At 40.0% G+C, this 14,217-nt stretch overlaps 1 protein-coding gene across 1 annotated transcript in view; it reads left to right on the top strand.

Moving 5' to 3' along the window:
- Nucleotides 1-14,217, top strand: part of LOC100929955 (mitogen-activated protein kinase kinase kinase kinase 4) — a 219,476-nt gene that overhangs the window by 174,528 nt on the left and 30,731 nt on the right. The window contains exons 21-24 of the mRNA XM_031945049.1: nucleotides 2,033-2,113; nucleotides 5,186-5,315; nucleotides 7,159-7,311; nucleotides 9,766-9,909. Coding sequence (XP_031800909.1) covers nucleotides 2,033-2,113; nucleotides 5,186-5,315; nucleotides 7,159-7,311; nucleotides 9,766-9,909 — 508 coding nt within the window. The remainder of the gene's footprint in view (nucleotides 1-2,032; nucleotides 2,114-5,185; nucleotides 5,316-7,158; nucleotides 7,312-9,765; nucleotides 9,910-14,217) is intronic.

The following is a 14,217-nucleotide window of genomic DNA, read 5'->3' as shown; positions in this document are numbered from 1 at the left end:
CAAAAGGGAATAGTGTCATGAAAACCTAGAGAGGAGGGAGAATCCAGAAGGAAAAGGTGATCGACAGTTTCAGATGCTAAGGGATCAAAAATGAGAATCAAACACTGGCCATTAGATTTTGCTATTGAGAAATCATTGATGACTTTGTAGAGAACTTCCAGTTGAATGATGAGGTTAGAAGCCAGCTTTCTGACGGTTTAGATGTCGGTGAGAAACAATTGTAGACTGCTTTTTCAAGGAGTTTTCCAGAGAGCGAGGAGCTCAGTAGGAAAATGGTAGGCGTAACCAGACTACACAGAGCTTCACACAGACAGCTACACACAATTCACCTTACTCCTCTGCTCTTTCTTCCAACAAGCCAGTCAACTCTGCCTTTTCAGAGCATGCTTAGAAATGCCAGCCAAGTAGCCTGAGCTAGCTCTGTTTTTATAAGCTTGCCCAGGAAGCCTCAAAGGGAGAGAGAGGTCAGGACTCTCTCAGGTTATTTGGTGATAACTGCGGCCTTCTTGATGGTGAGAAGAGTCCTTTCCCTAGATGAAGGGGATACTGAGACCTGTTTGTCTCTTTTCTTTTCCCTGAAAAAGGTTATGTGGTTGGACCTTATCACTTATACCTGGTGGCAATTGGCTCACATTGGTGACACACATATTCTTTCCTTTCGGTTCACATGATCATAGATCTAGAGCGACAAGAGACCTTAGGGGTCATCTCATCTAACCCCTCATTTTACTGAATGAGAAACTGAGGCCCAGAGAAATTAAATGTGTCCAAGGTCATAAGTTAATAAATGGAAGAACTGGGATTCAAACTCAGGTCCTGTGACCCCCAAACACAGCACTCTTTTCATTAAGCAACACTGCCTCCAACCGTAATAATCCAGTTACCTTTAGCAAATCACTTCTTCCCCCATCTTCCTGGACTTCGGTTTCCTTCTCTCTAAAATGAGATAGTTGAACTAGATGGCCTCGAAAGTGTCTAACAGTTCTAGAGTTAGAAATCTATGATCCTTTAGAATTTCCTTTCTCAATCCCTCATTTCACACCACCAGATGAGAAGTGAAAAATTTGTCTTCAACCAGGGACCAAACAGTCAATTGAATTGACTTTCACTGACCAACAGATCAATTAAAAGTGTTACTCCAAAAGCCCCAGAGATTTCCCCAATCACTGGAGAAAAGAGTGGTGATCTATCACCTGACATTCACACAGCCCTTTTCAGGTCCTCAAGCACTTTCCCACAAATCTCGTTTTTGCAATATCACAACCTTTGGGCCTAAGCCTTATTACATAAAAAACTTGTCCATGGTCATATTGCTTGTAGGTGACACAGGTGTTACTTGAACCCATGTCTCCTAGCTCCCAACCTAGTGCTTCTTTTACATACAAATCAGTCATCTCATAAAATCAGCAATACCTGTAATATAAAAATGCTCAGTGATCCTAAGCCAACTGAAGCATATTCTCAGAGGCCTACTTGCTCCACTGAAAACCATGCCTGTGGCTTTTAGAAGTGGGTGCAGCTAGGTGGCCCAGTAGTTAGAGTACTGGCCCTGGAGTCAGGACTGGAGTTTAAATATGGCACTTGACACTTACTAGTTGTGTGACTCTGGGCAAGTCACAATCCCAATTGCTTCACCTCCCCCCCTAAAAAAATGGCTCAAGGTCTCTACGAAAAGGCCTTTTAAAAACGCCATAAACATGAGGATCCCAACTCATAGGTGGGAAATCTCAGTTCTAGTGGAAGAAGCTTGAGCAAAATGTTCAAAAAGACAACTCCCGTGGGAGGCTCCATAAACTGAGAGGAGCCAAGGACAGGGAAAAGGGAGGGGCAGAGAAACATGCCAACCCGTGCCAGGCCTGAGTCATCCTTTTCCACTGGGCCCCAGTCATTTCCCTGGCCAGTTCCAGTTTCCTTTTGACTTAAGGTTCAAACCTGTACTATTCCCCAAAGACATTTGATCCCCATCCCCAGATAAAATATGTTATGGTTTAGCTGGATTCCCCCTCCACAAAAATGTGGTTTTGCTCTTTAGGTTTTTTGTTGCTGTTATGAAGATGGTCAATCAAAAAGAAGCATTTGGTCAAACGTGACTTTACTGTCATCCTCACGTATGGTAAGGTTTGCAGATTCAACTTTCAAGAATTGCATTCTTGAAAACAGAACTGAATCTATAGTTAGGGATTCTCCTCCCTCCCTCCCTCCAGGCACCTTTTTTTGCATTGTTCTAACTCAAAGGCTTAAGCTAGAGAATATGCTCTGTGATTTCATCAAGGTAGGGTGCTCCAAGTGAGGAATCCCCTGTCCCTGTGCAGATGGGCACCTGCACCACCACTTAGAATCTCGAGAGTCGCCGGGAGTTACTCATGGCGTCACCCGATCATCATTTGTCAGAGGGAGGACTCGAAAGCAGGCGTCTCCTGACGCCAAAGCCAGCTGTGCACATGGTATCCAACTGCCTCTCCAACCAGAGAAAGTTCATTCAATTGACAAGCATTTATTAAGCACCAACTGTGTGCCAGATGTCGGGGACGCAAGTCAAAAAATGAAACTATTCCAGCCCCCACAGTGTTTTCAATCCACTTGGAACAAATACTACATAACATATAAGCAGAGACAAACTATATCTGAAGTTAATTGGGAAGGGTGGAGTACCCACTGGAGGCAGCAGGAAAAGTCGGTAAGAGGTAGCACTTGAACTGAGCCTTAAAGAAACCAAAGGATAGATATACTTGACTCCCGAGAGATTAGCATACTTTTTGACTTCCCTTTCCCAAAATAAAACTATTTTAAAAGCCCAAAGTAGCAAATATTAGATAGCATAATACATAATTTTATAGAGGAAACTTTAAAAAAAAGACTCAAATATGATTTCATACTCTTTTGATGATCTTCACTTCTCAGTAATCATAACTTAATCTCTTCTTACCAGACTTTTATTAGACTTGGCCAATTTAACACATTGGATCCTGTCTTGAAACTAAATCTCTCCTGGGGCTGGTACTATTTTCGAGGATTTCAAGCTAGTTTGGCCCCTAAAGCTTCCCTGGGCACCTTTTCTTCATTTTCCAGTAATATCATCCCATAAGTTTACCCTGCTTAGACTTAAGGAAGTGCCTTGGTTTACCTTTCTAGCATTCTGTATCATTTACAAGACCCGTACCTTTCTTCTGAAACTTTTGCATCCTTGTCCTATGTAGGATGCGTAGACTGGATCTCTGTTTGAGCTTGAAAGCCCCTTCACGATTGGTTCTACCCAAACAGAAAACTTCTCTGGCTACGTCCTGTCCATTTTGGATGTAGCATATTCCTGGCCCCTCCTGTCAGTTATTTATTTGACTTGAACCTATCTGCAGCATAGCAACTCCTGCAATTCACCTTCTTCTTCTTCTTTCATTTTCAAACTGTCTTTGACAGCAACCCATCTAGAATCGGTTTTCAAAAAGGGCCATGATGTTTTTAATATTTCCCCAAGTCTTCCTCCTCTGATGCTTCATCCTGATGTAGAAGAGTCCTTAGCTTCCCAAAGTCCTGATTGACAGCAACCCATCTAGAATCAGTTTTCAAAAAGGGCCCCGATGTTTTTCATGTCTCCCCAAGTCTTCCTCCTCTGATGCTTCATCATGATGTAGAAGAGTTTCTAGCTTCCCAAAGTTCTGATTGATAGAACATCACTACAGCAATTCCCCAAATCACAGAGGGGTCACAGAATCTAAAGGGGGAGTCCATGTGCTGCCCCCCTGAGCATGCTGAAGTACTTTCTGCCAGTGACTAGTATTATGTTAATATTACCATAATTGAAGTTTGTTTGGGACTTTAAAGCTTGGAAAGTTCTTTGTATACATTAACTCATTTGAACTGCACAGAAGCCCTGTGAGGTAGGGTGCTACGGGTATGAGGAGAATGGGTTTGTCACAGCAAACACTCAGTAACCTTGTTGTCCAAATGAAGGTCATTATTATTCTGTCAAGTCCCACCTCTGACAGTGAAGGTTGAGGGACTCGGGACAAGTCACTTCACTTCTCAATATGACTAGAAATTGTAGAGAATGTCCCGAGCTGCATCGGTAGAGGGAGTTTCCTAACTAGGGAGATCCTTATAAGCAAAGAACTCGTGTCTCTAAGTCCCTATTGCTTTTTTCTCTGGTGACTATTTCAGAGAACATTGGCAGAGCAGAATGAGTAAGGATATGTGATTTTAAAACGAGGAATCACAACGCTGGCTTTGTCCCATCTCAGGGTCAGAGAATCATAGGACTAGAGCTGAGAGGAACTTCAGAAGCCACTTAGCCCAACCCTCTCCTTGTACACTGAGGCCCAGAAGGAGAAGAGACTTATCCAAGGCGACAGGAGTGATCCTAGATTTAGAACTAGCAGAGACCTCAGCAGCCATCTAGGCCAACTGAAACCCAGGAGGGAAAGGGACTTGTCCAAGGTCACACATAGGATCCTACATCTAGAGCTGGAAGGGAATTTAGAGACCATCTATGCCGACCAAGTCATTCTACAGCTAAAATATTGATACCCAGACTTAAGTGACTTGCTTGAGGTTACACACGTAGTCATTGGCCAAGCTGGGATTTGAACCGGCTGACTCTAAATCCATTGCTCTTTCTACTCTACCGCACTGCCTTCTGTGGCTCCATTTATGTTAAGGCACATTATGAAATTCCTAAAGGCATCTCTTATTGATTTGGTTTTTCTTTGTTTTCTTTAATTTTGAAAAGAAGACTTGCCTTGGGGCACCTTAGGGGTGGGTAGCCATTATGAAATTAAACAGCATTAAGACAACTCAACATAGTATTCCCCACTGAGAGCTGGTGCCAGGTATAAAACCCCATATAAATCCTCATCATCTCTCTCCTGGGTTCTTCCTTTGACTTCCCTGCCCTGCTCTCCTAAGACTTCTTTCTCTACAAGTCCATAGCAGGGCTGCATGTTCAGGAGGCAGGACTGTGCCTTTTCCCCATCCTTAGCTCTACTAGATGCAAATGCATGCTCTAAGGACTTAGTGCTCCCAGGCCCCAGATCTAGAGAGTCTCTCAATGCATGCAGCTCCCGGTTTGGTGGGTAGGTCAAAGCACAGATACTGAAAGCTTATATTCTTCTAGCAGTGTGTGCCTCCCAAACTGGGAGGACAGCCTCCTGCGATCACCTCCCAATCAAAATGGTCTTGCTTTGATTCCTAGATGACAAGCTCTAAGAACAAGACATCCAAGAGCATCTCCTCTTCCACTTCATCATTCACCTCGTTTTTCGATCCCAGACTTCTACAGTTCACGCCTCCTATCAGCCCTTCAAGACGCATCTTTGGCTCCTGTAAGTGTGCCTGCCGTGATCTCAGATATATCACAGCCTCTGTGGTTTTCTGGTAGTTGGGAAGGGAGGAGCAGGGATTTGGCCATTCATAAATATTGGTGTAGATCAGGTTCAGATCAATACTTCTCCTGTAACTTAGAGAGTTAGAGGTGTCTGGAGGCCCGAAGAGATTAAATGATTTATTGAAGTTCACATAACCAATATGTGTTAGAAGGGAACTCGAATCCCATTCTCCAGACTTTAAGACTTACAAACTCTCCCTGCTGCTTCTCATTGTAGTCATTAATTACTCAACGTACTATGATAACAGCAATTTTTTGTTTTGTTTTGAATAGTATTTTATTTTTCCAATACATACAAAGATAGTTTTCAACATTCACCTTTGAAAAACCTTGTGTTTCAATTTTTTCCCCCTCTCTCCCTCTTCCCCTCTCCCCCAAGACAGCAAGCAATCTGATATAGGTTAAACACAGGCAGGCCTTCTAAACATATTTCCATATTCATCATGCTATGCAAGAAAAGTCAGATCAAAAAGGGAAAAAAACCCGAGAAAGAAAAAAAACCAAGCAAACAAACAACAAAAAGGTGAAAATCCTCTGCTTTGATCCACATTCAGTCTTCATAGTTATCTCGCTGGATATGGATGGCACTTTCCATCGAAAGTGTATTGGAAATGCCTCGAATCACCTCGTTGCTGAAAAGAGCCATGTCCATCACAGTTGTTCATCATATAATCCTATTGTTACTGTGTACAATGTTCTCTCGGTTCAGCTCACTTCACTTAGCATCAGTTTGAGTCTTTCCAGTCTGCTCATTGTGTCTTTTAGAACAATAATATTCCATAACCTTCATATACCATAACTTATTCAGCCATTCCCCAACTGATGGGCATCCACTCCGTTTCCAGTTCCTTGCCACTACAAAAAGGGCTGCAATAACATTTTTGCAATAGCATGTCATTAAAATAGTTTTAAAACTATGTAGCTATATTTATCTCATATTTTAATATTATCCATGAAGATAAGAAGTTTTTTGGTCAAAAATATTGTTAGAATCCAGTTATTCTGTACCTATTGTATACCCCTGACCTAGGAACCCTCTCCAAATGGAAAATCGATTTGATATGACCTATTTTTGAATATGCAAGAGTATTTTATGTCTTACATATCAAGTGCTCAATAAGTAATTTTGAATTTTGAAAAAAATAACATTTTTGCACATGTGGGTCCTTTTCTTCCTTTTATGATCTCTTTGGGAGACAGACCCAGTAGAGACATTGTGGCATCAAAGGGTATGCACAGTTTGATAGCCCTTTGGGCATAGTTCCAAATTGTTCTCCAAAATGGTTGGATCGTTTTACAGCTCCACCAATAATGCATCAGTTTTCCCACGTGCCCTCCAACATCTATCATTATCTTTTCCTGTCATCTTAGTCAGTCTGAGAGGTATGAAGTGATACCTCAGAGCTGTCTTAATTTACATTTCTCTAATCAATAGTGATTTAGAGCATTTTTCATATGACTAGAAATGGCTTCAATTTCTTTGTCTGAAAATCATCTCTTCATATCCTTTGACTATTTATCGATTGGGGAATGTATCTCTCCACTCATGAAAGATATCATTTGAATGTATAGCTGTGTCCTGATTAGCACAAATAATTTATTCTCTGAATACATATTCAAATTTAACTTTTTGAAATTATAATTACACAAAATATGGTAATTGGTTCCAGCCAGTAGAAATATTAAATGCAAATTCAAATAATGTGGATTGATCCCTACTGAGCTAATAGAATTGAAGTAATCTTTGACAGCTTCTTCCTTTTTCTTTTTTTTCCCATCAGGTGAAGAGAAATCTGGATTTCGTCGTAGGAAATCGAGGAAAACCTCTGTTGTCAACGTCAATCCTATCAACGCTCGCCCCCACAGCGACAGTCCTGAAATCCGCAAATACAAAAAGAAGTTCAGCTCAGAGGTCCTCTGTGCAGCTTTGTGGGGTGAGCTGATCCTCTTTGTCCTTGTCCAAACTGAGTCCCAACCATATGAAAATTAGAGAATGAAGTCATTTGTTCCTAATTTTCTCTATCAGTCAAAAAACATTTGTCAACAGTGATCAAATCAGCCAGAAATAATGGGACATCTGATGACTTTAGTGACCTAGAAATATATTTAGAAATATATTGTTTTTATTTTATTTTTGCATCTCCATCATTAATGAGTGTATCCATAAATAATAAAAAAGAAAAAGGGGGGAAATCAATCCAGCAAAAGAAACCTTTTTGACGATACATACAGTATGGCACATCCCTAGATCCTCATCGCTTCATCTCAAAGAAGAGAGAAAGAGCTGTATTTTCTCAACTCTTCTCTAGGGCCTAACCATCATTACAGTTATTCACCATTTACTTTTCTTTCTTTCTGTTTACATTGTTGTAGTTTTTTTATATGTCATTTTTCTGACGTGGCTTACTTTGTATCAGTTCATACCTCTGTGTAGTCTTTGTATTCATCAGTTCTTATGGAGCACTATAAAGTACCATTACATACATGTGCCAAAATGCATTTAGCCATTTCCTAATTGAAGGGCATCAATTATCATTTTTCTAACTTGAAACCAAAAAGATACAACTCTGTGTGTGTAACTAGTAAAAATCAATTCATTCTCTCCATTCATCCATCCTTCCATTCATCTTCCTCTCTTGCAAACTTCCTAATCATGCCATTAATCCAGACCTGAAAGAATGGCAGACGGGAATGAGAGGATGAGCTAAAGAAAGCTATTCTTGTCTCCATGGTTAGGGAAAGTCAACTGGTATCTGATAATTGCTTCTCAGAAAAGAATCATCAATTCTTTCATGCCTAGAGCCTTCACTTCTGTGATCTCAAATGACCAGTACCAGGACAGTAGAATAGGGAGGGCAGATGAACTGTCATTTCCCTAATGCTCTCTATTTCCTCTGTGTTGTCTACCGTTTCCCCAATTTTAGACCAATACCATGAACTCCTTTTCTGCCTCTTTCCTGACCTTCAGATTTGCTTAACTATTAAACCCTAGCTTGATTATCACTCAGCTTGTTGATTCTTTCCATTCACAATTTGTACCTGGGCCCTAATTGCTCCTAATCACCAAATAGTGATTCTATATTCTATAATATTGTCTCAATGCTTCTCCGACAAGGTTCATCCCTGTCTCCTCCTTGTTCTACTTAAAAGTGGTCAAGTTATGATTATCTCCATTTTACAGATAAGAAAACTGATTCCTAGAGATCAAGTGACTTAAATCACTGGCTCAAGGTCATGGATCTACTTAAGAGTATATATGGCCTCAAAATATAGTCTTCTATACCCAAATTCAGTACCACTTTCCAATTGTAATAATCTACTTTGCCAATCCAGTTTCTATTACAATTCATTGCTTCTAAAAATAATCTCATGTTAACCATTTTAGTTTCATTTTTCATTTTGATATTTTTATTTTGCCATTAGAGGGTAAATAAAAGGATCAGTAGAACTAACTTATCCACGTATCAGATTGGAACCTAAAGGAATGTCAATGGGACACTGATTTCATAGGCATTTGATACTGGGGTGATGTTGTTGTTGGCTTTCCCCAAGGAAAAAGTAGCTTAATATTAGTTCTTTTTTAAATAAAGAAATATTCTAAAAGTACAAAAGCCATTAAGTGACAGATTTTGATGAAAGGTGTCGAAAGCCATCATAACTTCTCGTTCTGAGTCAGTCCAGTAAATGACTTCCAATAAAAATGTTCAAATGTATTTTCAGAGATATGTAAGTAACTTTTGTAATTTTTCATGGATTTCATGGTCAGAGGTATGGAGAAGTAGGATGGATGATTTCCAAAAAAACCAAAAACAAACCAAAAAACCCTACTCAACTAGCACAGTGGATGAGCACACTGATGTCAGGAAGACCTGAGTTTAAATCCAACCTTAGCCATTTGCTAGTTGTATGACCCCAGGCAAGTCACTTAACCTCTGGCTGCCTCAGTTAACTCATCTAGAAAAAAAGGTTAATAATATCATCTATCTTCAAGATTTGTTGTGAGGATAAAATGAGATAATATTTATAAGTACTTTGCAAACCTTCAAATAAATGATAGTTATCATCATCATCATCATCAGAGAGCCTAGTGTCAAAGTCTCTACATTTCACTCTTCTTACTTTCTAAGGCTTGCCAAGCTTATATTAGGAGCTGGTGGTGGGAGGTGTCAGATACAGGGAGGAACAAGAATAGATAAGGATCCGTTTTTCAAAGTGTGTAGGTGTTTGAAGAAATAAAGACCTTTGAAAGCCAAAGTTTTATGAACTGGTAAAAATTTGCCAGAGACTTATGGTTGGGAAACACTGAATGAAATAAAAAACCCTACACAAACCAGGATAGCAAGAAGAAATCCAATGAACTAACTAAGAATACTATTTTCTATGTACAGGTGTCAATCTGCTGGTAGGAACGGAGAAGGGGCTGTGGCTGCTGGACAGAAGTGGCCAAGGAAGAGTTTACTCTCTGATAAATAGACGCCGATTCCAGCAAATCGATGTCCTGGAAGGGCTCAATGTGCTGATTACCATTTCAGGTTTGTTCATGATCCAAAAGGAACCCTGTTTTTGCCTTCCTTTGTAATCCCCAGCACTTCTCTCAGTGCCTCACACATATTAAATGCTTCATAAATGCTTACTTTGTTGACTGATTGAATAATTGCTGTACCAGGGGAGCTATTACACCCATAAATTAGCTTGTGAATTGTGTTAAAAAAAACCTTCTTTTATGTAGTGAAACACAAGCAAAACAAGATTTGTGTAAAGCTGAGCCTTTATCAGCTTCTATGCTTAGCTGTATTTCTGAATTTCTATTTAAATTATCTTTCTAGTTTTGCTCTAAGTTTTTTTATTTGGATTCAAAACTTGGGATCATAGGATCTTAAATAAAGAGTCAAGGACCATCTGGGTCAAGTCCCTCATTTTACAAAGGGGGAACTGATGCCCAAAGAGGTCTTTTCCAAAGATCAGAGCCCCAAGGTAAGCTTTAAACCCTGCCATATTAACTACAGAACCAGTACTCTTTCCACTATACCAAATCGAGTGGTTGTCCTCTTTTCCCTTTCCACATTTTTCCCTACCCCAACCCTCTACATCAACACAAGGTAGACATCAAGCCAAGAAACCTTCTCATTTTGCCTTTTCCTTGTCTTGGTATCTTGAAATCTACCCTTCTCCATGGAAGTAGATAACCTAGTTCCTCAGGGCCCAAAGCTTCTACTGTCACAAACTCTTCCAGTTCCTAGGACAGTTGACACAGAAACAAGGATCTAAGACTTTCCCAAGGAGACATGAGGTTAGACCATGGGGAAGGAACATAGTGTAATAAAGAAAATTCTGGATTTGGAGTCAGGGATATCTGAGTTCAGATCCTGCCTCAGATATAAGCTGTGTGACCCTAGGATTTCATCCCCCTTGACGTCAATTTCCTCATCTGTAAAATGGGAGTCGGGATCATTGACTCTAAGGATCCTTCCCACTCCAGATCTATGATCTTATAAGCCCTGAGAATTGGAGTATAGGGAGTGAGATGGTGGTGGACATCAAACTGTCAGGGAATGCAAATTTTTGAGAAGTAGTATCTGGGACTTCTGTTTTTGAATGTGTATGATCATGATAATGATAATTAGTACAATGTACCCTGGTAGATTATTATCATTGACTCTCGAGATCGGACAGAATAAGAAGGGAAAAAAATACACAAAATAGTCTTGATTCTATAAAAATTATTCTAATTATACTCATTCATGAAAAGAGCTTACTGGTTTAATTACCATGTAGACAAATAATGATCAAATGCATCATTAAACACGTGCCAGATTAACTAGGTTGTAATTTCTAGTTGATCTTAACAGATGCTCATTCTTCATAGTTTGTTGCTCACATAAGAAAGGTTGTTAGCTCACAATGCAAAACCAAAAAAGAAATAGAGGGACCATTGCCTTTTGTTCTACACTATCTCTAACATATTGGAAAACATCTGGATGTTTTCAAAATTTTATTCTGCATGGTTTTATATTTTTTTTGCTTTTTGTCCAGCTGTCTGCAGCTATGTAGATACGGGCCAACTGTGACCGTAGATATGTTCAGAAAACAAAAGTGAGGGCAGATAGTAAGAGGATGAATGCAAGTGAGGAATACGCCTATAAGAGTAGTTGCAACAATGCTAAACTCAAAATCAGTTGTGGCTAGTGAAGAAAGCTAAGGGCAAAAGAAGGAGTTGGGATCATTTAGCTATACTGGGAAAAATAGGAAGATCAAATGGATGCTTCAAATGGATGGGCCAATGCTAATTGATACAGAGAAAGCAGAGCTGCTCAACTCTTCCTTAGCTTCTGTTTTTTTTTCTGCCAAGAAAAATGATCTTAGCGCTGGAATTGATGGAGGTGATACCCAAGTTAAGTAAGGAGATGGTAACCAAGCCTCTGGGTGTCGTGGATGGATTAAGTCAGTGGTTCTCAAACTTTTGTTTTCAGTATCTTTATCCTATTAAAAATTATTGAGGATCTCTGCAAAGCTTTTTTGTTTATCTGGATTATATTTATAGATATTTTGCATATTGGAAATAAAAACTATTTTTGATTTGTAGACCCTCTAAAAGGGTTTCAGAGATCCCCAGGATTCTCTAGACCATACTTTGAGAATCACTGGATTAAGTCATCTGACCCAAATGAACTATATTTTGGAGTACTGAAAGAACTGGCAGATATGATGCTATCAGAGATGTATGAAAAACCATTTTTAAGAAACGCTTGGGCAGGGCAGGAGATGTCTGACAAGACTGGAGAGGAGCAAGTGTCCCTATATTCAAAAAAAGGAAATGGAATGGAATCTGCAAACTGCAGGCCAATGAGTTTGACTTCAATTCTAACAAAATTCTAGGAACCAGTGATCACAATGAGAGTGATCTCAGCAAGAATAAGGCATGCCTGATTCTCCTTGTTTCCTTTTTTTGATGGGGTTATTAGTCTGCTGTCTATGGGAAATGTTCTAGATACAGCTTCCCTGAAATATAGCAAAGGATTTTATAAATCCCTTCATGTTGTTAATGTGTTAAAGATGGAATCATATGGGATTCGTAGCTGATCCCCAGCAATAGTTTGATGTGGGTTTCAGAGATCTCCAGTAGAGTACCTCAAGAATTTGTGCTTGGCCCTGGGCTATTCCATATTATTCAGAATGACTTGGTACCATGTCAAACTTGCAGGTATCACAAAACTGGGTGGAGTCACTAACGTGGAAAACTCAGAATATGAAAAGATCTTGACATACAAGAATAGTGGGTCAAAGTCTTTCAAATAAAATATGATAAAGATCAACATAAAGTTTTATCTTGGGTTCAAAAAAATCAATTTTATAAATATAAAGTAGTAGGAATGTAGCCATATCAATGGCTCTTTATCTGTGAAAGGGCAGTGCTTTGCAGTGACCTCTATGGTCGACATAAGTCAGTAACATGATGGACGCTAAAAAAGCTAGCGTCATCTTTATCTCCATTGAGAGAAGGAGAGTGTCCAGGATGAGGGAGATGCTAGCTGTTTGCAGACCACATCTGGAATCTCATTTTCAGTTGAAGGTCTATGTCTTAGGAAGAAAACTGAGAAGCTGCTGAGCTTCCAGAGGAAAATGGTCAGGATAGGGAAAGGCCTTGAGCTCATGTTTTTTGAAGATTGGTTGAAGAAACGGAACACGCTGAGCCTAAAGCAGAGAATACTGAAAAGTGCCATGTTAGCTGTGTTCAAATACTTGAAGGCCTGTCATATGGAAGAGGTATTAGACTTGTTTTCCTTGGCTCTAGAGGGCAGAACCAGGAGCAATGGGGGGAAGTTGCAAAGGGGCCCAGTGAGGCTGGATGTCAGGAAGAACTTCCTCACTATGAGCGCAATCCAAGTGTGGAACTGAAAGCCATGGTATAGTTCAAAAGCCCACAGTTTAGTTTGGCCACATTAGAAGAGGCTGAGGGTGGGTGTATCCATCAGAAACCTGACACTCCATCCAGACTACTCTGGAAATATGTTCAAGATTGATCCCAGAAGTGAGACCTTCAAGGTTGGCTACAGAAATATTCCTAACATCTGCCTCAAAAGGGAGGGAAGAGGGAAGAGACATCAAAGAAAAAACAAGCTGGAGGTCCCCATATTACCACAGTTTCCATGTGGAGCCCAAGGAATTGCCTAAAGACCTCCAGTGAGGAGGAACCATTACCTCCCAAGACAGCCCACCTCCCTTTTGGACAGCTTACTCTCCAAGCCTAAGCACAGTGTGTTTTGAAAGTTCTTGCCTAGAGATGAATTGCAAGAATCTGCAAGTAGAGGTGGGGCAGGCAGAGAAGGGGAGTGGTCAAGAGATAAAAAATGGACCTCTTAAAGTCCTCCCCTGTTGCTTCACTGTGGCTTGGGAGAGTCCTGAGTTCTCAAAAGCTGTGTCAGCAGAACTTGACTTGGAAAGGTTTCAAGTTAAGGTCCAGGAGTGCACTATATGTCTAATAATAATAATAGGCTAATAATAATAGCTGACATTTAGCTAGTGGTTTAAGGTTTGCAAAATTAAACAATCCTGGAAGGTAGGATTTACCTCCATTTTACAAATGAGGAAACTGAGGCATAGAGGTTAAGTGATTCACCCAAGGTCATACATCTAGTAAATAGCTGAGGTGAGATCCTAATTCCAGGTTCAGCTTTTCAGCCACTACATGAAGCTCCCCTAGTCTAGCCAAGTTCAGAGAGCTATGTTCTCAAGTTAGCCATAGAACAATGCATGTTTTGGTCAGAGCCACTTTCTTTTTCTTTTTATGCTATTTTATTTTTCCAAATACATTCAAAGATAGTTTGCAACATTTATCTTTG

The sequence above is a fragment of the Sarcophilus harrisii genome, chromosome X (genome assembly GCF_902635505.1).
Source record: "Sarcophilus harrisii chromosome X, mSarHar1.11, whole genome shotgun sequence".
Lineage (NCBI taxonomy): Eukaryota > Metazoa > Chordata > Mammalia > Dasyuromorphia > Dasyuridae > Sarcophilus > Sarcophilus harrisii.
The sequence above is the reverse complement of the archived record's forward strand: the minus strand, read 5'-3'. Positions and strand labels throughout refer to the sequence as shown.